Source organism: Chelonia mydas, chromosome 10 (genome assembly GCF_015237465.2).
Source record: "Chelonia mydas isolate rCheMyd1 chromosome 10, rCheMyd1.pri.v2, whole genome shotgun sequence".
Lineage (NCBI taxonomy): Eukaryota > Metazoa > Chordata > Testudines > Cheloniidae > Chelonia > Chelonia mydas.
Window position 1 is genome coordinate 10373411 of NC_051250.2, and position 27792 is coordinate 10401202.

Genomic DNA, 27792 nt, shown 5'->3' on the forward strand with positions numbered 1-27792 from the left:
TCCTAATACTTAAACCATATGCATAGTCAGTAATATCAATACGACATCCATATATGACAAGTGTGTCTTACATTACATTTACTGCCAGTATATTCCACAGATATGCTCAAGATCATAAGGTGGAATGTTTACATTCTTTTGGGAATGAATAGATGTAAAATGTGCACCATCCGCCCCAAGGATAATCAGTCCCCAAGCTGCACTTCGAAGAGAGGGAAGGAGAGGAGAACAATATACTTTTTATAAAAAGGATTTTTATTCTTAACTCAGGATTTTTGTTTTCTGCTGTTAACGGCAACACGTTAACCCTTCCTTTTTTTAACTTGTAGCTTGGATTTCCCAGAGTGGGATTGTATCTCAGCTCCCGTACACCAGGAGTAACTCAGGTGAAGTCAATGGGTCAGACTCTGTAGATCAGCTAAGGGGTTACTCAGTACAAATCCAGGGAGTGGTGGAGGGCAAGCCAAACCTGAGTCTGATTGGTACCAGGCTGATCCCTAAATCAATTTAGAGCATCTGAAGCCTGACGTATTTTGCACTGGCTGTCAACAACTGTCAGAGGGAACTATATAAGCAAGGGATCACTTATGACCTCATGGTCACACACCCTGTGGCAGCCGTCAGGGAGCTGGTGGCACAGAAGCTATGAGGGCCGTTCTATACCATCTGAAGGTTCCTTTAGGTAGGGGGAATCCAGAAGTGGCCAGCTCTTTCAGCTTTAGGGCTGCTTTTCACTGCCAGAGAATCAGCGCCAATGAAATTACACCAGTGTAAAACCTGTGTACGTGAGATCATACTCACACTAATTCTTTATTAAATTTCAGTTTCTTTCACAAAAACATCCTGAATAGCTATCCAAATATACAAAATTTATATCCATCCTATCAAATTATCCTTTTTGTGAAAGATTTCTTTAAATAGACACATTATTCCTATTAATTTATACAAGTTTTTCTATAAAATGGAACTACATAATAGTTTGACAATTTCCTGAGTGCACACCAAAAACTGATTAATCCTTGATTAATGTTAGATTTAAAATAAAGCATTATCCTTACTCCAGACAGTCAGGATAGAGAAAGCATTCAGGGCTCCTTCAGAGTTGACTGCATAGCAGGTATAATTGCCAGCATCCTGGAGAAAGACGGGAGTAATCTGGAGCCCACCAGATTCAAGAAGAATGAACCTGGGAATCTGGACAGAGCCACTGGCTAAGATCTGGTTCCCTGAAACACAGGACGACGAAACAGCATGACTCTTGTTATTTGCAATGCATGAATTAAGCAATGAAATTCCAAAAGATTAAGTAACAAAACCACACAAGGTGCTTATACAGTCGCGCGCACACACACACACACCCACACCCACACACCCTCTTCTTGCACAGAACAAACTAGAGAAAAGTGAGAAGTGCATACTGAATGGACTCTCCCAAAGTATTCGAAGGGAGAACAGAGCAGGAATTCACTATGGTTTCACAACAGAATAAGTGTTTACCTCTTTTCCATGTTATGGCAGGTTTTGGAGCCCCGGTAACCTCACAGCTTAATACTGCAGTCATCCCTTCTGTAACAGTAGTGTCCATTGGAGGTCGGGTAAATGTTGGTGTAATATCTGGAATCAAAAAAGTAAAAAAATTCATTGGATCATCTATCAAAACAATCCCTTAACTACCATCCTGGAGTGGTTTGCTTCCACTTTTATAGAGCCGATCGTGGAGAAGGACATGACACTAATAAATAAAAACCCTTCAGCAGTGACTGTAACCTTTCATTATTCATCTCCTAGGAATGATCTAACACAGTTTATTACCTAAACGGAAAATAAAATCTAATAGTGCTTGTACAAGTACAAGCAAGAGATCTTAATGATAAAAGTGGAAAGTTGTAAAATTAGTGTTTTGGGGAATACAGAAATCTAGATAAACAAAACTATTTGCTTTCATCTTCATAATACAAAGTTCTTTAAGATGAAAAGTAACTTGAGAATGACATTAACTTTCAAAGTTAAATGTCAGCCAAAAATAGTTAGAATCTGATTCTCATTCAATACATTGTCTAAGTTTTTTCTTTCTTATTTTCCCCCAGGTGCACTTTATTACATTTTTTTACTGCCGCTTCCCACATAGATATCGAACTGTTGCAGATCTGTTTTCTAAAGCCCAAAGAATTCTGGTCAGTACTTGTATATTGTCCTTGGACTTAAAAAAAGCTCATTACATTGGCAACCATGGAATTTTCCCAACAAATAAGATGACAGAGTGATTCAATAACTAAAACATTTAACTTGGTTTTTACTGTTGAAAAATATGTTTTACTTCGAACTTCTGACTTTATGTGTGTTTTTCCCCCCATGCAAAATATACCTAAAGTCTCATCCTACACAATCATAAAACAGTAGCATGAATTATATAAAGCATTAGAATAGGAAAACTCAACCACAGAACTAAAAGGAAGAGAGAGAGACCCCAATTCCCCCCCCCCATTTTTTTTTAAAATGTAGCAATAAGGGCCTGATCCAAAACACATTGATGGCAATAAGAGTCTTTCCATAGACTTCAGTGTGCTTTGGATCAGGCCACAATGAGTGCATTAGCTCTAGAACACTTACAAGGTTATGGAAGTGCAGGTGTTGCCTCTATAGATTTAATTCAATCAATCTGAATCAATCCACTGCACCCACAAAGCTGTCCAGAAGACTATACAAATGATTGTGGCCCTTCAATCAATTATCTGAAATGGGAACATTGCTCTCATTAATCATTACCATAGTTCCTTACTCACTGGTTACATCCAGGTAGGTGTGAGTCTGTATTTCTCCAGCTTTATTACTGGCAAAACACTGAAAGATTCCGGAGTCATCAGGATGCAGTCCCTGGATCTGCAGCCCCCCATTCGTTAGCACTTTGTAACGAGGATTTTGTAGCTCGTTGATAGGAACAGAGTCCTTATACCAGGCTAGAGTGGGAACGGGAATGCCTACATATCGAACAAAACCAATTCACTATTATTCTTTGCAGATCACTGAATATTCTGTACAATCAAAGTACGCAGCAATGCTATATTCAAATATCTGAGCGCAAAATTGAGCCCAGTGTAGCCTAACTTGCCCCATCCAAATAGATATAGATATAGTACAAAAGCACTGTTTGATCAATGGTAAATACAGGTCATGTTATCAACGACAATAATATACTGTAGAAAGCGTGATGACAAAAACAGCAAATAATCATAGAGTGTGAAGATAACCCTATCATGTTTTCTTCCTCATAATCATACTTCACACCACACTTCGGGAAAAATGTTTTAAAACAAAATCCTGTAAATGTAAACCATAGCAACGCTTGTGACATAGAAATTCCTATAGTGTAGTTTCATCCTGAATAAAAATCTTATATGCCGCTACAGTGAAATTGTCAAAATTAAAAGAAAATGACAAATTACAAATTAGCAATGAAATGTTGAAGTGACTGTAATAGGTATTTTAATTCTTAATTTAACCATCCTTTTCATGATAACTGGCAGTGTATCTTTAAGCGATAATGTACAAACAGTATTCAGTAAGACTGTTTAAAATTTTTATTTTGATTCATTTTCTGCTTCACCCGTGGTTGAAACATTTGTGCATTAATGCAAACCAAAGTGTAAACAGAAATCCTACCTTAAAAATAACACCTCCTACTGCGTATTACTCTTTTCTTGCATGCACATTTATATAGAAATACTGGCAAGGGTTTTCACTTATGCTATAGCTACTTCGCACCAGTCTGCTGCACAAAAGTGGCTGTAAATTCAGCAGATCGGGCCAGTGGGGGATTTCCCCTTCCTAGTGGAGTTATCCAGTGGTGTAGGGTAGCCATAGAAGCTCCTATGCCACTTCCAGCACGATCCCTGCATTGTCCACCCACTCCAGCAGTCCCTGGCTCTTCCTCTTCTTTCCCGGCTGTAAAGTTGCTTTACTTTATGATGGAATTGGATGACCCCAAGATTGGGAGGGCATAAATGCTCAAACTACATTGGCCCACCCCTAGTCTCCACCATAAGCTGTGTTGAGCTTATGGGCACAATTGGAACTCAGCCCAGAATCTGAACCACTGACTGATTCTAAGGTAAGAGTCACTGTCTCCTGGTGTGGTCTTTGGATGTGTCTCCACTTCTCCTGATTGACCCTCCTTAGTTTGTTCTCAGTCAGGTCAGTTCCTGGACCCTCACCACCAGTTAATTCTATCAGTCCTTCAATTTTAGGCCTTGCAATTGCCTGGATGTTTTCTTAGAGGCGGCATTGTCACCTCTTTGCTACCCCCCAGATCTTTCTGCCTCCTCTTCTAGCTCTTCACTCTCCTCTTTATAGCAGGCCTTGTTTTCTCTATTGGTTGCAGCTGTGGGGGCCTGCCTCCATGACTAGCAGCTCTGGTAGCTTCATGGGGGTATGATCAGGCTGTTTGCTTTAAACAGGAGAGACTCTCCTCCCTGCAAGTCTCCCATCTATACTCAGTATGGGGTTTGTAGACCACATTACAGTCCATGTCTGTCATCTATCTGTCTACCTTATACATCTCTAACCCACCAATCACAATAATATCTAGGCAACTGAATTAGTCAATGGGAACTGAAGTTGCCTGATTTCAGAGGTGTTGAGCAATCTCTGTGTCTCACATTTGTAAAGTGGGGATAGTAGTTACCTACATCACCAGGCAGCTGTGAGGTTTAATTCCTTAATGAGTGAAATTCACCCTAGTGAAAGACTTTTGCCTCATTTAAGCCCTTAGGATGGGGCCCAAGTGATGCATAGAGCCTTGAGCAGACAGTGAATTTCACCCTAATGTTAACAGACTTTGAAATCCCGAGATGGGAGGCACTATGGAAGAGCACAATATTACCATTATTTTGAAAATCCCAAAGTTACTAATATGACATGTCAATTTGTATCTCCTTTCAATTTTACTAATCCTCTGGGTGTGGACAAAGTTATATTTACCCAAATAAAAATGTACAAAAAAATAAGAAAAAGAAAAAGAATATTTGTTTCATCCTAATGTTGTTTATACAAACATGCATCCGTTGCCAAAATCACCCCTGAAGCTGATAATCATCTCAGAAAGAAATCCACTGTACATGGTGTGTGGTGTTTGATATGAATAGATGCACTGTACCACCATGCAACAGGCACAATTTCAATTTCATACAACAGCCCATATACAAAATTAGTATAAACTCTCATGTTCAGAATTCTCAGTGTGTGTGTTATTCATCTTTTGAAAATCCCCATGGCAAATACAAATTATCACTGAGTAATGAAGAAACAGAATGGAATAGTCCTCCTGATATGAAAGAGGCTGGAAATGATTTCAAGTTTAAATAATAACAACTCCTTTTTCCCACACATTAAATTTGACAGGCATTCAGATAATGAAACCTGGCATTCAGTACTTTGACCCCTACCTTTAACATTAGAATCATTCCTCAAATCCCTTCCCACTAACAAAAAAAATCCTACTCCTATAATCATTGTGAAATACACCTTTCCATCACTACCTCAGATGACAAACTGAATATTACCATCTCTTTATTTCCTGTGTTTCAGACGTGAATACGTTCCCCTACCCCACAGTTATGAATCTTATCTCATATGGATAAACAAGGTTCTTATCTAAGCATTTAGGAGCCTGTCAATAGCATTCACTTGGGCTTTTAGTGATCTTCTTAGAGACAACTGCCTCTAAAATTGTACAAAATTCCCTTTTTTCATTTTGCAATGAAAATTTTAAAAATAGAAAAAACAATTATGAATTTTGTCTTTATTTCTCCCTGAACCTTCCTAACAGAAAATCTAGAGAAGGAAACATTTTAAAGATCTTTATTACTCCATCTAAGCATTTTGCCAACCCTTAGTCCTACCTTGCTGTTTGAGGGGATGCAGTGTGATCTAAAGACTCATAAAATAAAATTATCATAATACTTGGCATTTATAGAGTGCCATACATTTTCCAAAGCACTTCTGCCAAGATTAGAAAATTAATCTAATGGTTAGAGAGGAGACTGGGAGCCAGAAAAGTTGGACATTATTCCTGGCTTTACCACTCACTATATGACTTTGGGCAAGTAACTTAACCGCTCTGTGGCTCAGTTTCCCCACCTGTAAATAGGGCTAACAACCTTTAACTATCTTATAGCCATGTTCTGAATTTTAGCAATTGTAAGTGATTTGAGAACATGAATTAAAGACTAGAGAAGTTTAAATTATTATTTTTGTTATTTATTTTTTATAGCACCAGCATCTCCCAGTGGGCTGCTGATGTGTCCCACAAGTATCCTTCCATCTACTTGTCTACACAGGAAGAACCGTTGTCTAATTAACTGCACTCCCATGACACCACCAATGAGGCCTGCAGCTCCATACTTTCTATAAGTAAATAAGGAACAGGATAAAAAAAGTGCATTGAAAATGTACAAAGCATCAAGAGATATACACCACAGCCTGGTTACAGTATAGTTGGATATACTGAAACTCCATTTATGAGGAAGTAAAAAGCTAGTCTGTGCAGGTTGCAATTTTATTTATAGTTAATCACTACTTATACTGTGAAATTAATCTGTCTCTCACACTCACAGTGCACAAAGGCTGAGTGCACAGACCTCCACAGGATTGGGAATCTGAGGCATTGAGAGGCTAAATGACTTGCCAAGTTCATAAGTCAATTCAGTGGCAGAGTCTAACATAATATTCAAGGTTAGAAACTTGCAGTTCACTGTTCTAATTACTAGATTATGATGCTTCCTGTTTTTTAATTAGAGGGCATGCTTCTGCTTCTTTGGAATTGTATTGAAAAAGGCATTTCATTTTAAGTCGAGTTGTAAGTATTTTGAGGGTTGTTATGGCATTAAAACACCTTCCAATTAAAAACGGAAAGAAAGAGTGCTTCTGTAGAAGTGTAACTACACTTGAACATTACTGCAACTGACATTTCTACTCAGTGTAAAAGCACCATAATTTTCAACAAGGAGGTTTAAGTATTGGAATTATTGATTGTTTCTCGGCGTCCCAAGTTATGAGTCCCAAAGCCATTGTTTTACCTCAGTTAATTTACTGGCTCGAGACCCTAATCTTTTTTAGCCAACTACAATTGTAGAAAGTATCCTAAAGCAAAGAACATGAAGAGAAGGAGCAGGGGCTATTTTGCCCAGCAGAAAAGCAGCATTAATGTTGTTACCCAGCTCTTATACCAAAATTCCACTTACTTGTATCACACGTACAAAACAAAACTAAAAGAACAGCCCAATTTTCTAAAGGCGAAGGGGCAGCTCCTCAACTGCTGTAAATGGTCATAGCTGACTGAAATCTACCCGAAAATGTTAGGAATTGGTATTGGGTGCTTTGTTCAACAGAGGGTGCATTTATTTTTTCCAAGCTTGTACTCATTTTAAGCAGCTTCATATACTTTATGTACTGCGCACTCACCCATTGCCTGACATAAGAGGTCCACTGTTTTCTCCACCTCAGCCAAAATTCGACTCTCAGGCTCAGCAGTGAAATAGGGTGGCTCTTTAGAACAGAAAGGAAATAAACAACAAAATGAAAACTGAAGTTGATTTAAAGAATTTAATATAGTTTCCTCGCAAATGCTGTATTTAATATAGTATAATACAAATTGCCTAGTTCATCTCCTGTTTGGGGATCATGGGAGGGCTTTTTGTTGTTTTTTGCTATGATGAATATGAATTTCAAAGATAGCTGAGCCAATGCCAATTTAAATTTAGGGTTTCACACCACAAATTAATACTCAGTGCAGGGGCTACTTTTCATTTTATAGGTTTGAATCATGGAATGTTTTAATTCTCTGTTTAGAAGGGCCACCCCAAGAGGTTCATAAAGGTTTATATTTACAGCATAATATTTTATAGAATAGTTTGCTTCAGTATCTAAGCTAAACACCAGCTTCTCATGAAGTAATGAAGCATGTCAAATAAAGTACCATACCATGTCAGTGACCCTATATCAGAAAGTAAGCACAGTATATTAAAAAATAACCCTAACAGTTTTATTTGTTGAAAGCAAACAGATGTAATGCTTTAATTGAACATGCAGTAATAACCAACAAAACGGACAGTTTATCATTAGGACTAAACAAAAGACATTATAGGTTGCATTAAACAAAGACTAGACATGGGGGATTGTAGAACACACTATCATGTAACTACTTAATCTATGCAGGATAAAATTTCAGGAGTATTGTGTCAAAGTCCCACAGGCATTAAGGTTGCAGTGATTATCATGGTAACTAAAAACTGTCATACTCTACTCAATGTGATTATCATCCGAGTACTGTTTTCAGAAGCATTTTATTTGATTATAACTACAATTCTATCATAGCATAACTAAGCACAAACACCATGCACTGATTGCCTCTTAAAAGAGTGGAAAATACAGAAAAAGGGATATGATTTGCCATGCATTTTCCTCTCGAAGAATACAAATATATTTGAGAAAAAGTGTAGTGGGTTAAAGACGGCCCAAGGTAGCTTTAGGCTGTCTACATCTCAACCCCACCCCAACAACATATAAATAATTCCACGGTCCAGACTTGCACACTTAGTACTAACTAAATGGCATGACTTGTTTTCATAAATAGAATAAAATCATACAACAATCTCAACGTATATTACATTACAATATTAATTAACTATTCCTCACAGTACCTCTGGTGGTATACTAAGTGTTGTTACACTCATTTTGCAGAGACGTTAAGTGACATGCTCATACCCACCCATCAAGTCAGTAAAAGAGCCACTGTTAGAACTCAGGACTCCAATCCCCGCTCCTCTGCTCCAACCACTAGAAAATGTTCTCTCCAATGTAGAGAAGTGGCATTCCTCTTAGGACCCATTACAGAAGTTACATTTCTATATTCGTTTTAAACAAAGTCAAAAAATCAGTTTTCAAAGTCTGTGCAGAGATTGAGGGGGTCAAAGATGTGAAACTGTCTAGAAATCTACAAGGCAAAACCAATAAATTGAACTGTCCAAGTGATTTCTTACATTTTAATAATATAAATGTGTAAACCTTATTGATCTGGAATGCCCAGCTATACGACTACTGATAACACACATAATAAGATGTTATATATTGCATATGAAGTGTCGTTCATTACTCTAAACCACAAATTGAAAAGCTAAACATAAAACCAAAACTCATTGTTGGATCACAGTGCAGGTCATAGACGTCATGATTCAAGTTGCTGAGCACTCTCTTTGCAATCCAGCAAAAGAACATGTTTAACTTTAAACACAAGAGTACCACAGTTGCAAACTCTTGTGACTTTTTTGCAAATTTTGTTACATTTGGTCCCAACTCCTGCAATTAAGTTATTACATAAGAATCTCAACTTTCACTTAAAGAAAAAGAGTAAGTTTCTAGTCCTCATGGTTGTGGAGGAAAGCTTAAAAATGTGAAGTCTGAAGGCTCGAAACGCAGAAGACAAATAAAAGGAACCCAGAATTTATTTGTTTGACTTTAAAATTATGAAATGTTATCTGATGATTTCTGGAGGTCTGATGCATGATATTTGAATGATCTGGGCTGGCAATATTAAAGTAGTTCATCGGCTTAATCGAGACTACTCATATCGTTTAAAATAAAATGTTTTTAAGTGCTTTGCGAGACCAAGGATAGAGTGCTTAATACCTTGGACAACTGAACCCACAATAAGCAGCCAAAAACCCTACCTAACATATCAGTGCAATTGCTACCAACTCACGCTGAATCATTTACATGTGTTTTTAGGCATACTTAAATGATTTTTAGTACTATACAAAGTACTATAGCTTTACAGCCTTGGAGAGTGAACTCCGCTTATCTACAGAACCAGGTATAGCATGGAAAACGATAATTTGGGCCCCAATCCTTTGAAACAGTGAAGTAGGTGCTTAGTGGCTTTGCTGGACTGGGGCCTTAGCCTCCTTGCCAGTGCAATGCAAGTTCCAGCTGCTAATTGCCAACATAACAACCAGTTATGATGGTGTTTTGTTTCGGGTTTTGTGGTGGTGTTTTGTTTTGTTTTGTTTTTTTGGTGACACAAATGTGTTCACTGAGACTAATAGCTATCAGATGGTAATAGATCTAGAACCAAATTCAAACTGGTAACCTAAAAGGAAAAAATTCTATTTCCCTCTGAAATGGGCTTTTTTGAGTGTCATGAATTAGTATATGCCTGTATGTATCTATATCAAAGTACAACCTCCATTTTGTTTCATGAATACTATTTTGATTGTAAAACTGCATTGTGCCTTCCCTGTTGTCTTTTTTGCCTCCATCTGGAACTGGGATTCATAAAGGCACTGACAGAGGGCAATTCAAAGTAATCAGATTGTTAACCTGACGCATCTTGTCCTGTTCAAATAGAAGCTCCCTTGGAGAAAGACTGAGCTACTGCCCAGATAAACCTTTTCTTCCAAGTGAGATCCCATGATGAAGGACTTGAAATCAATTATGGTAGTTACCTGACAAACTTTATAAAAGAAGGGCTCTCTCTCACCAGCCATTTTGGGAGGAGAGACCAGAAACAAAAGCAGATTAAGACTGGGCAGAAGATGAAGGAAGAAAGGAGGGTTCCAGGGCCCTGAAAAGATTCTGACCAAATCCCAAAGAGCTTTTGGGAGTGGTGAGGAAACTGAGGCAGGGGTTTTCATGCAGACCTCGTTTTTCCCTATATCTGTGTATCTCTTGTTCTGCCTAATATTAAAAAGAGTGTGTTTAAAAATTCCTTTGAAGAGTTGGTGTCACTTGTTGATACAGTCACATAACCATGGAAGAGGAAAACAATAAATTAGAGGGTCCACCCACAGCTTTGGAGGAACTCTGACAGCATGTGACAGCCACTGGGGAGGCTTGGGAGCTGGCTCTAGTTTCAGGGTCAAGGCAACTAGACCACAGGGTCCCCAGTGCCAAGAGTGGTGTTGACACAGGATCTGCATCTGGAATGTGTGCCTAGACGCCCAGTGTGATGTTGCACTCCATAATTCTTTATAGAAATATGCTTATGAGTGTAAATATGACATAACTGGAATATGTTTTATGCTAGATATGCCATGTAACATATCTTTGCAAAGATTATGTTCTACTGCATGTATTCATCCTATTCATATGCATGTATCATTTTTATATCTGAAGTTATGAGCGTTGGCTCTATGCTTGTATTTAAAGTGTTTGCTGTAGAAAGTACCTAAGGCAGATTTGGTCAACATAGTGTGAAGGGGTTATTCAAGTAAATGGAAGTACTTGGCTAACAATGGATCTTGATAGATGCATCTGAGCTTTCCTGGGAATGTTCGGGCTAACATGTGGGCAATGGCTCCGCCTGTAGAGAACTAAGTCATGCATGGACATGTGACTTGCCCATGTGACTCCAAAACTCCATCTTGTAGCGGTGATTCTACACAGGGGGAGAGAGCAGTTTCTACCCACAAGAGAGAGACTGTATAAGTCCCTGGAAATCCCTCCATTTTGTCTTCAGCTGGCTCAAGAGATAGCCTCTCCACCCTAAAGGATGCCTGAAACAAACTGCAACAAAGGACAGTAACTACAGGGGTGTGAGTGATTGCTGGACCCAGACTAGGTGGAAGTCTAGTCTGTAAAAGAAGGTTATTGGAACATCTCTGAGAGTGAGATTTACCTGCATTTAGTTTCTTACTGTATTAGGCTTAGACTTGTGTGTTTTATTTTATTTTGCTTGGTAACTTACTTTGTTCTGTCTGATATTACTTGGAACCACTTAAATCCTACTTTTTAATATTTAATAAAATCACTTTTTACTTGTTAACTAACCCAGAGCAAGTAATTAATCCCTAGTGGAGCAAACAGCTGTGCATCTCTCTATCAATGTTATAGAGGGCAAACAATTTATGAGTTTACCCTCTATAGGCTTTATACAGAGTAAAACGGATTTATTTGGGGTGTGGATCCATCCCATTGGGAACTGGATATCTGGGTGTTGGAGACAGGAGCACTTCTTAAGCTGTTGTCAGTTAAGCCTGCAGCTTTTGGGGGACGTGGTTCAGACCTGGGTCTATGTTTGTAGCAGGCTAGTGTGTCTGGCACAATGAGGCAGGGCTCTGAAGTCCTAAGCTGCCAGGGAAAATGGGCTTAGAGGTAGTCCCAGTACATCAGGTGGCAGTCCCAAGGGGGGGTTTCTGTGACCCAACCCGTCTCACCCAGAACCAGTAAACAGGGCCTGAACTCTGCCCAGCCCCAGCAAGCTAAGCATATGTAGGACCCAAGGTTTGGGTCCAGTACAACAGCCTGATGAGCCTCAGCCAGGGGGAGCGCATCCAGGATAGTTACAATGACGTTTCATTGCGTCAAATAATATTCTACAGTAGTATCCTGTATTTCTCTATGAATCTATTACATATTTAGAGGGTATAGATTAATGACTGGTTTAAATCACACAATATGTGAATTTGAGCATTTGTCATATTAGGGAAAAATGAGGTGGGGAAATGTGTGGTGAAATTATAATGCCCACCCAACTACACATTGTGATACCAGGAGACCCAGAAACACAAATTTCAAGAGGATGGCAGTGATATCTTGGGATCAGGCCAATTGTCTGATTTACATTCACTATAGAATCAGAAGTAAGAGGTGAAAGAGACACAATAAATCATCAGGTTCACCCTCCTGACAGTGCAGGGTGATGTTTAACAAGAAAGGGTAGATTAGATATTAGACCAGAAGAACAGATACTATATGGGTTCAGATACTATAGTTGTACAGATACTGGGTCTATCTTAAAGGGCCAAGAACAAGCAAAAGGAAGAAGGAATATCTGAATATAAACAGGTAGTTTTAATAGTTGTTGAGGCTTTTTATGTACTGTTGACATTATTCTGTAAACAGTCTCTCCACAATCCCCTTGGGAGCCTGCAAAATCTGATACTATTCAAACCTCTCCCACATAGAGAGTTACATGGAGAATGATTTTAAAATTCTAAAGATAACAGTCAGCATCCATTACACACCCTTCAAGCTGCATCTGAGATGTGTGACCTAATCCAAGATCCATGCCTGGAAGTCAGAAAGAGCAGAAAAAGCCCCAAAGGTTCCACCGCAAGCCAATACTCCACATCAGTCAGAAATTCAGCCCTGCATATTTGAGTGGAAACTTTGGAATCTATCTCCATTATTAATGTAAACTAAATTAGTCACTGAACATCCTGTAAGGAAGATGGGACTGGCGGCTTTAAAGTAACTTAGAGTACAAAGTGTGAAGGTGGATAAGAATCTGTCCATCTTGGGAGTAGAACGATCCCATACACCCAGTGGTGAGCTGGAGCTGGTTCACACTAGTTCGCACGAACCAGTTGTTAAATTTTTCAGCCGGTTGAGAACCGGTTGTTAAAGGGGTGGGCAAACTCCTGTCCTGCCCATCCCGCCCAAGCTCTTGGCTCCCCTGACTCCTGACCTGCCCGTCCCGCCCAACCTCTCGGCTCCTCTGACTCCTGTCCTGACATTCCTGCCCACCCTCTCGGCTCCCCCTGTGATTTTGTACTCACCTGGCGGCACTGCACGACTTTGGCGGCATTTCGGCAGCGGGCCCTTCACTTGTTCTGGGCCTTCGGCGGCACTTCGGCGGCAGGTCCTTCAGTGCCGCCGAAGACCCAGAGCGAGTGAAGAACCTGCCGCCGAAGTGCCGCCGAAGACCCGGAGCGATTGAAGGAACCGGATCTTCAGCTTCTGGCAGCTCATCACTGCATACACCCATGTCTATACACAAATGTTGATAACAGTTTCCTGGAACCAGGACTTTTCTTTGTCTGAAATCAATCACAGAATTGTTATAAACCTACACAGACTACCTCCAGGTAGTCGATAATGTGGTTTGGAGAATATGAATCTCAGGAAAAATCCCTTTCCATGTTAGCAACAATTGTCTTCAAGCATGGTTGTAACTAGCACACTTTTGTCCCCAGAGTGGGGAGAACCTAATATCTTTTTATGTGATTGCATTTTTAATGTATGACAGACACCTGAATAAATCAAATAAATACACATCTGAAAGATCTTTGTAAAAAAATTAAAATAAAGAAGGGAGAAAGGTACCAACCACAGAATAAATCTAATGAAATAATGAAGCAAAAAAGATTCTTAAAAGGCTGACACATGGATTCTAAATACAGCTCAACAGTCTGCGAAGCCCAGGAACAACTCAGGTCTACTCTTTCCAGATGCTTTAGGTAATCTCCCCAAAGATTTCCCCTTCTGCGCCCCTGAACTCAAGTCTGGGCAAGTCAAGTGGCTTTTATATTCAAGGTAACTCCCAGAATTCCCTGCCTTGAAAGGGCCATGTATTGTATTTTTATTTCCTCTATGAAAAAACAGAATCCTTAACTAAAATTCCCTCCTCTGGTTTCTAGGCTTGGTTTGTGGTGTCCTTGCTTCTTACTTTGAGGGGCAGTCATGGTGGGTCACCTACCTGTGTCTGGCAACCAAACTGTAGTTCATCTTAAGCTTCCAACCAGGTCAGCCCTCTGTAGTAACTTCATAATTGTTTTCAGATTGGCCTCCGAATCCTGTGGACTCGCAATGCTGTACCCTTGGTGCCTGATAAAACTCCATGCTGCCTTCACAAAAGGGGAAAGGCCTAGACATCTCTCCCATCTTTCGTTCCGTATTGCCCCCTAGGATCTTATTCTTGGAAATAAACATCCCCAGCTAGGATACAAAAGCTCTCTCAAGGGAAAACAAAGAAGGAAAAGAAAAATAAAAGAAAGAAAATGCTGGCCAATGCTTCCAGCTACGGAAAGAATACTGAAGAAAGATTAATCTTCCATCATGTAATTTTCCTCTGTTCCATCATATTTTCTTCAATTCCCTTATACTTGGCACAAAATTTTATACTGCTACTCTGTCCCAAAAGACCATTCTGATGTCTTTGTATTGCTGCTTCTCTCTCTCTCTCTCTCTCTCTCTCTCTCTCTCATTTTGTTCAGATTTTGTTTTCAATCTCTCTCTGCTTTAAAGCACAATCATTTTCATTTTCCACACTTTCTCAGTCCTGGAATTCATAATCTCCCATAGAAAAAGTCAGTTTAAAAATAACTGTTAAAGTAATTTGAAGAACTGGAGCAAAAGATTTTTAAAAATTAGCTCAGTTTTTAAATTAGTCTGGTCATGAGCAGACTCTTTCAATAACTTAATCTTCAGATGGTTAGTGGTAAAACAAATGTGCTTTTATCTAGTCTGCAACAAATCTTCCCCAAACTGTTACTCCGCCAACTGAGGAACATGCTACCCTTTAAAAAATTTCTAACATCTGCAGCTAATAAAACCAGAGTTTGGAACCGCCTCAGTTTATCTTTGCTGAAATAATATGAAGATGTCAGAAGGAGCGTTTCCACCTTCACTGGAAAATGGCAGCGTAGCAAGAGGCTAGCAGGCTTTATACTTGTGAATGCACTGTTCTAATACTCTATGTATTCAGATTTTGCAAATTCTATGTGTGATTTTAATATACAACTCAAGTGTACTTTAAAAAGAACATTCTTGCAGGTTCTACTAGGGGTTTAAATTGACCACAAGCCCTTCAGCATTGGATTCTTTTGGCTTCTATTAAAAGTCGGCAGGAAGTAGAGATGCTCAGTACCTCTGGAACGGGCTCTTAGTTGCATGACATATTGATTGGGGAATGGAAGGAATCATGTGTTTTATAACATTTTGTCTATTTTAAATCTGTTTAATGTTCTTGATATCTTCTCCTTGTTGCTGTTCAATATGGTAATTGCAGGGTCTACCTAGCCAGGTATGCATCCATCCAGTACTTATATGGCTCTCATCACTACATCGTCTGAGCATGTGCATTTGATATATCATAATAACTAAAAAATAAAAACTGTTCAATTAACACAATTTTTTGTTGTAAGCATGAGATTGCTCATTAAATTAATTCCACATTATCCTGCCCAGAAGTGCAGCTCTTGATGTGATGTGGTATCAATTTGTGCATTCTACAAATATTTTATACATGTAAATAGACAGGCATACTTGAATCCCTGTAAGTGCTACTAAAACAGATTTTAATAATGTAAGTGATTGGGAAACACCGCGAAAGAAAGCTCAGAGAAAGAATATGCCATTAGCAGAAGGAGCCTCTGCTGTTTGAGTCTTGTCTCCAGTTTCCTCCAGAATCCATTCCCTTGCTAATTAAACAGTTGCTCTGTTCCATTTTGGAACTCTGAGGTTGAACAGTTCTTCATGAATTAACTACTAATCCCTTGATTCTGCTTCCTGTTTGGAATTAGACATCCATCCTGCTGTTCAAGAAACTCATAAATAAAGAAACGTAGCAGGTAATGCTGACACATTGAGTAAACACCTGCAACTAGAGTGTCTTGTTCCATCAGGACAAAATAAAAGTAATTGGTAACCAATTTGTTTCTGCTTTCTTTCATCTGTTTGTTCATATCTATGGCTCTTTTCATAACTTCATTCCCTGACGGCCCCCTAATACTGGGCTAGAAATAAATAAAACATCTAAAAAGAAGAGAGTAGACATGCTCCTAATCAAAGGTGGCATCACCATTTTACTATGAGCCCCCAGTGATTTTTTTTCTCAGTTTTAGTTTAACTATATTCAAGTACCTTTTACACTGAGAGGCTGCTTTAAGTATTACAGTAGGCAGGATCTGACAGCATAGCAGCAAAATTAAACTAGTCACAATAAAATCTTATGAATAAAAAAGGGCTTAAATCAAAATCATAAATAAATGAATTGTGTCCCTGCTCCTTAAAGGAAGAGAGGCTGCAAGGTAATAATTGTAAGAAATTGAATATAGAGGAAAGAAGCTGGAACTAAAGTTCATACAGGAGGATCTAAATATAAAGGGAAAGAGTGCTGCAACATGAAACTGGAACACATCTTGCTAGAGGAAGGAGCTGTTTGTCATCTTACATAAAGTGCCTTAAAGCACTTTTACAGAATGAAGCCTATATGCGAGAGTCTTACAATATAACATTTTCCATTTAAACTATAATGTGCAACAAGTACTATATGTACCAATTCTGATCAACATCAACAACCAGGGTGTTATTAACAAAGCAATAATCTACCTATCTAGGATACTTGTATGGCTGTCATTTGTCCTGATATCTGATAAAGAATCAAATTAGATCCGGAGTCTGAAATCAGCACTGGCTTGTAATTCAAAAGCTTCTCTTTTCTTTTCCTTTTAAGAAATCCCACCAAGCTTGGTAAAGTGTCCAATGTGCTCAACAAAAAAACCTGATGCTAGGAGAGACTTTCATTTAGTCACCAACATTTAGAAAAGCTCCATATTTAAAGGATTGGAGCAAAACCACTGTATTATTACAGTATGCATTCTCTTATCAAGCCAGACACAATTCTGCATTTCTTTAGTTGTTTCCCCAATGAGCATCCCTACACCTCGATTTGCAAGATCTTTATTTCCTCTGAATTGTAACCAGACTGCTCCTGCCTAATCCATTCAATAAAGCCACAGGTTTAGTGCTTGAGCCTTCACAATATCTTCCAAAGTGATGGATAATGGATATTGTTGAGGCCTGATCCTCCCAGGTGTTTAGGCCCTCCTGTGTGGTAATGAGCACCCCCACTGGAGTCAGTGGGAGTTTAGCACCTAGGGCAGCTTCAAAAATTGAGCCACGATTAATTAGTCAAGGGCCACATGGGCAACCCCAGCTGGAGAAAGCTTAATTTACACACACACATGTTGCTAATTAGTAAAAACTGGAAAGGAAACATAAAAAAGTCCATGATAAATTCATGGGCATTTAGTAAGCTGCTATAGTTTAAAAGTTTAGCCTGAATGTAACAATGCAGCTTAAGTATTAGAGCCCACAGACTAGCAGAGACATGCAGTGCTTAATCTGTGCCAGCGCTGAGCCCCATCACCTCTAGGCTTGGTAGTTCATAGCCCCAGCACAACTGGGCTTGCTACGTCAGTTATGAATGTAAAAAAATTGCTTGAGCCCCAGCACCTCTTTCATTACAAATTAAGCACTGGAGACATGGCTTGTTACATTGAAGTTCAACTTTCGTCTTTCTCTCTCTCATGTGACATCAGCCAGCACATGTGCCTGGGAATGTCCTTCACCCTGGGACTAGAATTTGCAAAGGGCAATACACTAAAGCTCTCCTAAAAGATCCTCTTGCAAAAACAGCAACATGACATGTTAAAGCAAGAAGTAAGCAAGTTGGAAGTTAATCAGGATTTAATGTAGCTAAAAGCCGAGATGTGGAAGCTGCATGATAAGGATTTTAGTACTGGGTTTCCCCAGCTTCACGATTACATTTAAGTTTGGAAGGGTATTCAGAGTCACATCAATGCTTAAAAAAAGTATGTTTAATTAATTTATATTCATGGAGACGAACAGCAGAATTAATTTGGAAGAAAATCCCACTTCACCTTGTTTGTCCCATTCACTGAAGAGAGGTTCAGATGTAAGGTTGATGAAATATTAAAATATCAATTCTATTTCCTATTATACCTGAGTCCAAACCCTGCTTTACTATAAAAGAGACTGCTTTCAGAATTACCCATTATAGAGAGGAAGGCCTTTGCTCTTGCTGGCTCAACAGTGCTGTCTTTCAACTCTGCCTCACAGAAGTACATCCCAATATCAGCAGTGGTTGGATTGGTGATAGTAAGACGTCTCTCAAAACTGTTAACCCCACTGCTTATTTTTATTCCATTTCTCTTCCAGGTCATGCTCAGTTTCTCAACAGGTCTGTGGGAGTAAAAAACATTCAGATTATCACCAAGAATACACAGAGAATATAACTCACCTAACTCTCCCAATATCCCTGGCAGATTGATCGACACTTAAAAATAAATTCAGACATAACTCTGAGGTCTTAACAATCACTCATCAAGGGTACAGACTGCTCAAGTACTACTGAACAAAGATGGCTAGTTATTATAGAATTGGAACTTAAGCGCTAATGATTTGGTTTGTCTAAGCAAACAACATTAAAAATAAAGACTACTATGGGACTCAGCTACATGGGCGAGGCTTTCATTATAGCACAGTTACAGAGGTAGCACTAACTGTACCAAGAACATCTCTGACTTCAGAGGGAGAGGAAATCAGCTGGACCTCTTATCATCCAAAGGCCCCAGCCCTTTACCTCTCTTAGGATTCAAGCCTACTCCCAACACTCAATTGGCTTTAACAGGAACAATTTCTAGCCTTTAGTGAGATTCCTAACCTACACTCTACATTATGGTATGTACAAAAAGTTAATTGTAAAAACTGTAAGCTGAGAACAGCTGTAACAGGTAACTGCAGTACTCTGCCTTGTCCATTTTATCTATGTGGGGTGAGGAAAATACGAGGATCCCCTTCATAATTTAGTGTAGAATATTAATCTATAACTGTCATAGGATTAACCACTAACATTGTGGACTCCTGTTACAGAGTGTTTGCTGATGGGCCAATGTCACATTTCTACCTTCTCATTTTTACTCTGTTGCAGCATAAATAAAGGTGGGAAATTAATTATGTCGAGTTTCTTATTTTCCCAGAAATAATCTATATGTTAAACAAGTAATATGGATTCCTTATCAGTCGTGCAAAGCAAGCTGTGTGCTATATTCTGCTTATTACAACCATGAAATTAAAAAAAAAAGAGGTTCTCACTCCATTTTTAGCAGAGGACAGTTCCTTATTATTACTACTACTATATTTACAATACCTTGCATTGGCCACACATTCCAGTGTGATTTCACTGCTCCCTGCTACCACACTGGTGTTGCGTGGAGGGACTACAATGACAGGAGCCATGGTGTCAGACACATTGCTGGCATCTACAAAGGGCAGAAAAAAAACCTTGTGAAAACACTGTACTTTTGCAAACAGCAATGACTTAAACATTCCAGGAAAGGACCTCAGAAAATGACACAGCTGCAAATTTCATAGATATTTAGGTCAGAAGGGACCATTATGATCATCTAGTCTGACCTCCTGCACAACGCAGGCCACAGAATTTCACCCACCACTCCTACAAAAAAAACCTCACACCTATATCTGTGCTATTGAAGTCCTCAAATTGTAGTTTAAAGACCTCAAGGAGCAGAGAATCCTCCAGCAAGTGACCCGTGCCCCATGCTACAGAGGAAGGCGAAAAACCTCCAGGGCCTTCCAATCTGCCCTGGAGGAAAATTCCTTCCCGACCCCAAATATGGCGATCAGCTAAACCCTGAGCATATGGGCAAGATTCATCAGCCAGATACTACAGAAAATTCTTTCCCGGGTAACTTGGATCTTACCCCATCTAAAACCCATCACAGGCCATTGGGCCTATTTACCATGAATATTTAATTACCAAAGCCATGTTATCCCATCATACCATCTCCTCCATAAACTTATCGAGTTTAATCTTAAAGCAAGATAGATCTTTTGCCCCCACTACTTCCCTCGGAAGGCTATTCCAAAACTTCACTCCTCTGATGGTTAGAAACCTTCGTCTAATTTCTAATCTAAATTTCCTAGTGGCCAGTTTATATCCATTTGTTCTTGTGTCCACATTGGTACTGAGTTTAAATAATTACTCTCCCTCTCTGGTATTTATCCCTCTGATATATTTATAGAGAGCAATCATATCTCCCCTCAACCTTCTTTTAGTTAGGCTAAACAAGCCAAGCTCCCTGAGTCTCCTTTCATAAGACAAGTTTTCCATTCCTCGGATCATCCTAGTAGCCCTTCTCTGTACCTGTTCCAGTTTGAATTCATCCTTCTTAAACATGGGAGACCAGAACTGCACACAGTACTCCAGGTGAGGTCTCACCAGTGCCTTATATAACGGTACTAAGACCTTCTTATCCCTACTGGAAATACCTCTCCTGATGCATCCCAAGACGACATTAGCTTTTTTCACAGCCATATCACATTGGCAGCTCATAGTCATCCTATGATCAACCAATACTCCAAGGTCCTTTTCCTCCTCCGTTACTTCTAGTTGATGCGTCCCTAGCTTATAACTAAAATTCTTGTTATTAATCCCTAAATGCATGACCTTACACTTCTCACTATTAAATTTCATCCTATTCCTATTACTCCAGTTTACAAGGTCATCCAGATCCTCCTGTAGGGTATCCCTGTCCTTCTCTAAATTAGCAATACCTCCCAGCTTTGTATCATCTGCAAACTTTATTAGCACACTCCCACTTTTTGTGCCCAGGTCAGTAATAAAAAGATTAAATAAGATTGGTCCCAAAACCGATCCCTGAGGAACTCCACTGGTAACCTCCCTCCAACTTGACAGTTCACCTTTCAGTAGGACCCGTTGTAGTCTCCCCTTTAACCAATTCCCTATCCACCTTTCAATTTTCCTATTGATGCCCATCTTATCCAATTTAACTAATAATTCCCCATGTGGCACCGTATCAAACGCCTTACTAAAATCTAAGTAAATTAGATCCACTGCGTTTCCTTTATCTAAAAAATCTGTTACTTTCTCAAAGAAGGAGATCAGGTTGGTTTGGCACGATCTACCTTTTGTAAAACCATGTTGTATTTTGTCCCATTTACCATTGACTTCAATGTCCTTAACTACCTTCTCCTTCAAAATTTTTTCCAAGACCTTGCATACTACAGATGTCAAACTAACAGGCCTATAATTACTTGGATCACTTTTTTTCCCTTTCTTAAAAATAGGAACTATGTTAGCAATTCTCCAATCATACGGTACAACCCCTGAGTTTACAGATTCCTTAAAAATTCTTGCTAATGGGCTTGCAATTTCTTGTGCCAATTCTTTTAATATTCTTGGATGAAGATTATCTGGGCCCCCCGATTTAGTCCCATTAAGCTGTTTGAGTTTCGCTTCTACCTCAGATATGGTGATGTCTACCTCCATATCCTCATTCCCATTTATCATGCTACCATTATCCCTAAGATCCTCTTTAGTCTTATTAAAGACTGAGGCAAAGTATTTGTTTAGATATTGGGCCATGCCTAGATTATCCTTGACCTCCACTCCATCCTCAGTTTTTAGCGGTCCCACTTCCTCTTTCTTTGTTTTCTTCCTATTTATATGACTATAGAACCTTTTACTATTGGTTTTAATTCCCTTTGCAAGGTCCAACTCTACTTGACTTTTAGCCTGTCTCACTTTATCCCTACATATTCTAACCTCAATAAGGTAGCTTGCCTTACTGATCCCTCCCTTCTTCCACTCCCTATATGCTTTCTGCTTTTTCTTAATTACCTCTCTAAGATGCTTGCTCATCCAGCTTGGTCTACAACTCCTGCCTATGAATTTCACTCTTATAGATTCACAGATTCATAGATACTAAGGTCAGAAGGGACCATTATGATCATCTAGTCTGACCTCCTTCACAACGCAGGCCACAGAATCTCACCAACCCACTCCTGCGAAAAACCTCACCTATGTCTGAGCTATTGAAGTCCTCAAATCGTGGTTTAAAGACTTCAAGGAGCAGAGACTCCTCCAGCAAGTGACCCATGCCCCATGCTACAGAGTTGTAATCTCCTCATTAGAAGGAGATCTTCAATATGGTCATTTTCATTTAGTTTCATTATACTGTACAAACACACACTTTCAAAATGCCCTGCTGACAATAATTCAAAACACATAACTCACAAGGACTACACTCAAATATAAAGCAAACAAATTAAGCATCCTAAAGGTTTTCAACTGCTGAGCACTTATTTTTATCAAACCCTCGCTGACTTATATTTTTAAGACCTTTTCATGTTTTGTTTAATCTTACAACTTCCATACCATTTTCAAAGAGCCTGCCAGTCTTGCATTAGTTCTTTAAAGAGATTTTGTACACAAGGGAACAAATATGAAATTAACAAAGGAACATATCACAGCAACTTCAATCCATTTTTTCTTATCAGAGAAGTAAATAACCCAAATCTGCTTCTCTTTTGTGAGGCATCAAACTGTAAATAATTTAGCTTATGCAACAGTCAATAGACACTAGAAAAATGATAAAAAGGCTGGTGCCTTACTTGTTTCATTTTAAAATTTTCTGTACATGCATTTAATAAGTGAATTAAAATGCCGAAGTATTATTGCCTTGCTTCTAGCTATTTATTTGGAGGGGAGGAAAGGGTGGGAGGGTAACTTGAATAAGAGAATAATGAAAGATTTCCAAAAATAAAGAATTCAATAAAGGAATTATAGAGAAAAGAAATGAAAATACATCTAAACTGAAGCAAATCCAAACTGGCTCATCAAATGCTTTATGCTAAGGAGGCTTACCAATGCAAAATCCATCATTATGGGTAATGGCAATAGGAAACCGGCAAATAAAAGGTACCAAACTCTGCTGTTTCTGACACAATGATATAGCCACAAAGAGCGGAAAATGGAAAGAAATTTCACTGTTGATCTAGGTTTCAGAGTAACAGCCTGTTAGTCTGTATTTGCAAAAAGAAAAGGAGTACTTGTGGCACCTTAGAGACTAACCAATTTATTTGAGCATAAGCTTTCGTGAGCTACATATCTAGTGCTTCAAAAATCTTTGATTCTCTCCTTCACATTTTGGACGGAACAGGCCTTTTAGTAGACGGGCCCATAGACATTTAAAATGGGGGTGGGTGGATGAGAAGAGAAGAAAGCAGCATTTTGCAAAACAAATATTCTAAATCTCACAGTGACAAGATTTTTACTCTTTAACACATTCTCAGCCGACAGTGAAAGGCACAGGATGAGAGAAGAAAGCATGTCGTTCCACCTCAGGCCCCAGAAGTACTTAAGTCCATCCCCGTTCACAACAGCACTTAAGCAAGTGTTCAACTTTGGGCCTGTGCCAAAGTGGCATCCTCAGCAGAGGTGCTTTCCTGAAGTAAGCATTTAGTAATTCCTCCTTTTCAGTATATTTACACCCAAAGCAAACCACTAACTGTTATAGCCAAAGATCCCATAAAGATTTAAATTGTTAGTGATTTTTACTTCTGTTTCCATTCAGAACTCTTTTTGCAAAATTACTGGGACTGCTGGGGTGGCTATTAGCAGGTGGTAAATAACTGTTCTCTACTGGTTTTGTGTGAGGGGAAAGTTAGCAGCAGTAAATGCTAAAAGGTCAACAAGCAGGGTACTAATTTTGCATTATTTACTACTTATCTTCACCTATAAAAGAGGAAAACCATGTTCACTGCTGATCAGCACCTTTGGAGGACTGGTTCACACCACTCCAAAAACAACCACAGAATAGAAGTAGGCTTTGTGCTACCGTCCAGGAGTTCACCATATGAAACAGGCTCTTTGTGCAATAAACAGATAAGCACAAGAGCTAGAAGTGCACTTTATTTTCCTTGCAACAAGAGAAACATAGGCAAGGCTTCATTTACTTCTTTATTAATAATTGTAATGAGAACACTAATGAATAGAATTTGAGCCATATTCACAATGTCCTAGAATAAATCTATTAGAAGAATTAGCCGTCTGATAATGGTTTTTGAACATGTGGGGTTAAGAAGATACAGATCTGGATCTAGTATATTTCTTTTGAATCATGACATAGAAAGCCAATATTCTTCTAACTGTTATCTAATGGAAAGCTAATGTGCCCATTACTATATCCAATATAATATGCTGTATTCTCACATTATAGGGGCTCATCACAATGCTTGGTGCTTGGTTGCTAGGTACTATACCTAGAAATGTCAGTTGCAGAAATAATACATAGAAATACATAGAACACCAAATTTTCAAACCACTGTACAAACATTAACTGGGCAGCATACAAATTTGTAGTTCATACTCAAGCACAGTCAAAACGTTCCATTTGTACAACTAAAGAGTCACCTGCTGAAATCCACTATGGCCCTGCTCCTGCAAATGGGTCTCAGCAGGGGCATCCACATGGTTCCCTTTGCAGGACGGAATCCATAACATTTCATTGTGTGTGGCCAATACATGATGAAGCAAGACTAAAGGCTCTCGGAAAGTATAAATCTCAACACAATTGTAACCATGTAGTGGATACCTATGTGCCCATAACATGTCTTAAGGGAAATCCTTTTGTAGAAACCTACAAAGTACAAAGTACCAGAACATCTAAATTTAGATAGAAAGGAAATAATACCATAGCAACAGCATGTAAACCATTTTTCAATGCAACCTGGGAGAAGTGGACCACCAATTTCAGATAGGTAAGAGAGAAACTGTTCAGGTTTTCCATGCACTGTTGTTGTGGCCATGTTGGTCCCAGGATAATAGAGAGACAAGATGGGTGAGGTAATATCTTTTATTGGACCAACTACTGTTGGTGAGAGACACGACCTTTCGAGCTTACACAAAGGTCTTTTTCAGGTCTGGGAAACTAATTCAAAGTGTCACTGCTAAATACAAGATGGAACAGATTGTTTAGCATAAGTAGATAAGACATATTTCAAGGGACCATTCGAGGTAAAGTGACCCATTAACAACTCTCCGTTCATAGGGAGGAAAGGAAGGGGGGGAGTGTTAGTTTGTTACAGATTGTTGTAGTAAGCCATAAATCCAGTATCTTTATTCCAGTCGTTCTCCTACTGTGGGCCGGAACCCCAAAGTAGGTCACGACCCCATTTTAATGGGGATGCCAAGGCTGGCATTAGAGTTTCTGGGGCCTGGGGCCAAAGCCCAAGCCTCACTACCCAAGGGCTTCAGCCCTGAATGGCAGAGCTCAGGTTACAGGCCCCCCACCTGGGACTGAAGTCCTTTGGCTTCAGCTTTGGTCCCAACACCAGTGGCGGTGGGGCTCAGGCTTCAGCGTTGATCCCAACATCCGTGGCGGCGGGGCTCAGACTTTGGCTTTGGGCCCCTTACCCAGGACGGCAGGCTCAGGCAGGCGCAGGTCTTAGTCCCTCCTCCTGGGGTCATGAAATAAAGTGATCACGCTAGATCTGCCTCCTCCCGTACCTTGTGCCTGCAGGGATCAGGTGTCACCAGCCCTGAACCAGCGCAGAGGGCCCTCTGCTGTGAGGGATCTGCTCACTCACTCCTGTGACGTCAGAGCTGGAGAGGACTCATGTCACAGCTGCGGGGCTGGTGATACCCAGTCCCTGCAAGCATGCTCACTGTCACCAATTGATATTTTTTTGGTCACTTTCAGTGCGTCAGCTGAAATGTACAATTACAGATAGTTATAGATTAAAATTGACTCCTACACCGAGCCTACTCATGAGAAATGCAGTCACCTCAAACTAGTGGCAATCAAGATTGCATCGCATACAACCAAATTCTTTCACCGTGTGTTATATACAGTGTATATGTTACAAAAGTACACCCAATTTTTAATGAAAAGTGAAGTACCCCTCAAATACTGAAATCATAAAAGCAATAACATATTTTCTAAGACTCTGAATCTTCAAACACTTCTGCATGTGCTTAACTTCGGGCATGTCACTAGTTCCATTGAATTCAATAGGAATGCTCATGTGCCTGAGGTTAAGCACAAGTAGAAGTGTTTTCAGGATCCAGAGCTTTCTATAAGAAAACAGAAAATATATTAATCATGTAAACCCATAGCTCTTATGCAAGACAATATTTTATGTGAGCTGTTTCCGTTGTCTGACAAATTTGAAGAAAACTTATAGACAATATAGACAAACTAACAAGAGCTTAGCAGAAACATGAAATAAGCTAAAATTCACCATATAAATATGTCCAAATGTTTAAACACTTAACAGCCTTACACATTTTTAAAAAGTATTTTTTTCTTTGTAATGACTTTCATGCAGACAGAAAGAACTGTTAGTTTTAGCCCTAGGGAAAGATTAATGGAGAACTGAACTCCACCCAACAGGAAACTTGCCTCAGATACCCTGGCAACAAGGCACGTTATATATTATATTACACATGACAGAGCCTAAAATACAGAGCTGAGAAGCTTCTGAAATCTTTGAGGGAGTTCTCTAGAGCCCAATCCGCAGGAGTAATAAGAGACAATTTATGGAGCTCCACAGAGATTTAATTTACCTACAGAAAATACCTTTTGGGCAAGATCTTGGCTTTTTAAGCCAGAGCCCTGTGTGGGGGATGGTGCAGGGTCACACTGTCCCAAGAGAGGCACCAGAGTGATTGGACCTCATGCTGGCGCAATCTCTCCAGGTCACTCCTTGCACTCAGGGAGCGAGCACTCTGCTCCGTCATTCCCCACAGTGCACCAGCCCTGTATCGACAGGCTAGGAGAGGGCATAGAGTCATGTCCCAACTCTTTTGCCAGGATCCTGCTCTGAGGAAAAGCAGAAGTGAGCAGTCCTTGTGCTACCCAGATGCAGGGAATACAAGGACTGCTCTTGTGAGTGACCTCTCCCTGCCTGTATAAAGAGGGGAGAGGGTCTTTGCTTTCTTCTCCGCTCCTGCGCAAGTTCATGAACCAGGCTTGTATTTTAAGAACATTCCAGAAATAAATTCTTTACATTGTCCCATGTAGTGCTGAGGAAATTAATACTCTGTTTAGTTATATAGCTCTCTGTTATTTCTCAGCAGTAGAACTCAAACGCAGACGAAATTTCTGTTCTACACTCTGAACTTGCCTTCTCACAACTCCGTGTGCAAAAAGAGCAATTTGGAAGTTCAGTCTTTTTCACTGACCTAACTTTCCCCCATGCACAGTGAGGGGTTTCTTTTTGCTAAGAAACTTATCATCCTACACATCATTAGGGCTTTTAACTTGAGAAAATATATACACCAAGACATTTTATCTAGAGGACACTCAGGTGGCTTTTCATTTCTTCAAATAGCTTTAATATCAAATATCTAACTGGATGGAATGTGTAGTCTTATTCAACATTAGTCAA

General features: G+C 39.5%; 1 protein-coding gene across 2 annotated transcripts in view; it reads right to left on the minus strand.

The window, feature by feature from the left end:
* SDK1 (sidekick cell adhesion molecule 1) overlaps positions 1–27792 on the minus strand; it is a 646346-nt gene that overhangs the window by 187992 nt on the left and 430562 nt on the right. For both annotated transcript variants that reach the window (XM_037910909.2, XM_043523779.1), the window contains exons 7-12: positions 19727–19838; positions 18569–18759; positions 7459–7542; positions 2784–2978; positions 1498–1614; positions 1059–1226 (exon numbers count right to left, since the gene is read on the minus strand). In XM_037910909.2, coding sequence (XP_037766837.1) covers positions 1059–1226; positions 1498–1614; positions 2784–2978; positions 7459–7542; positions 18569–18759; positions 19727–19838 — 867 coding nt within the window. The remainder of the gene's footprint in view (positions 1–1058; positions 1227–1497; positions 1615–2783; positions 2979–7458; positions 7543–18568; positions 18760–19726; positions 19839–27792) is intronic.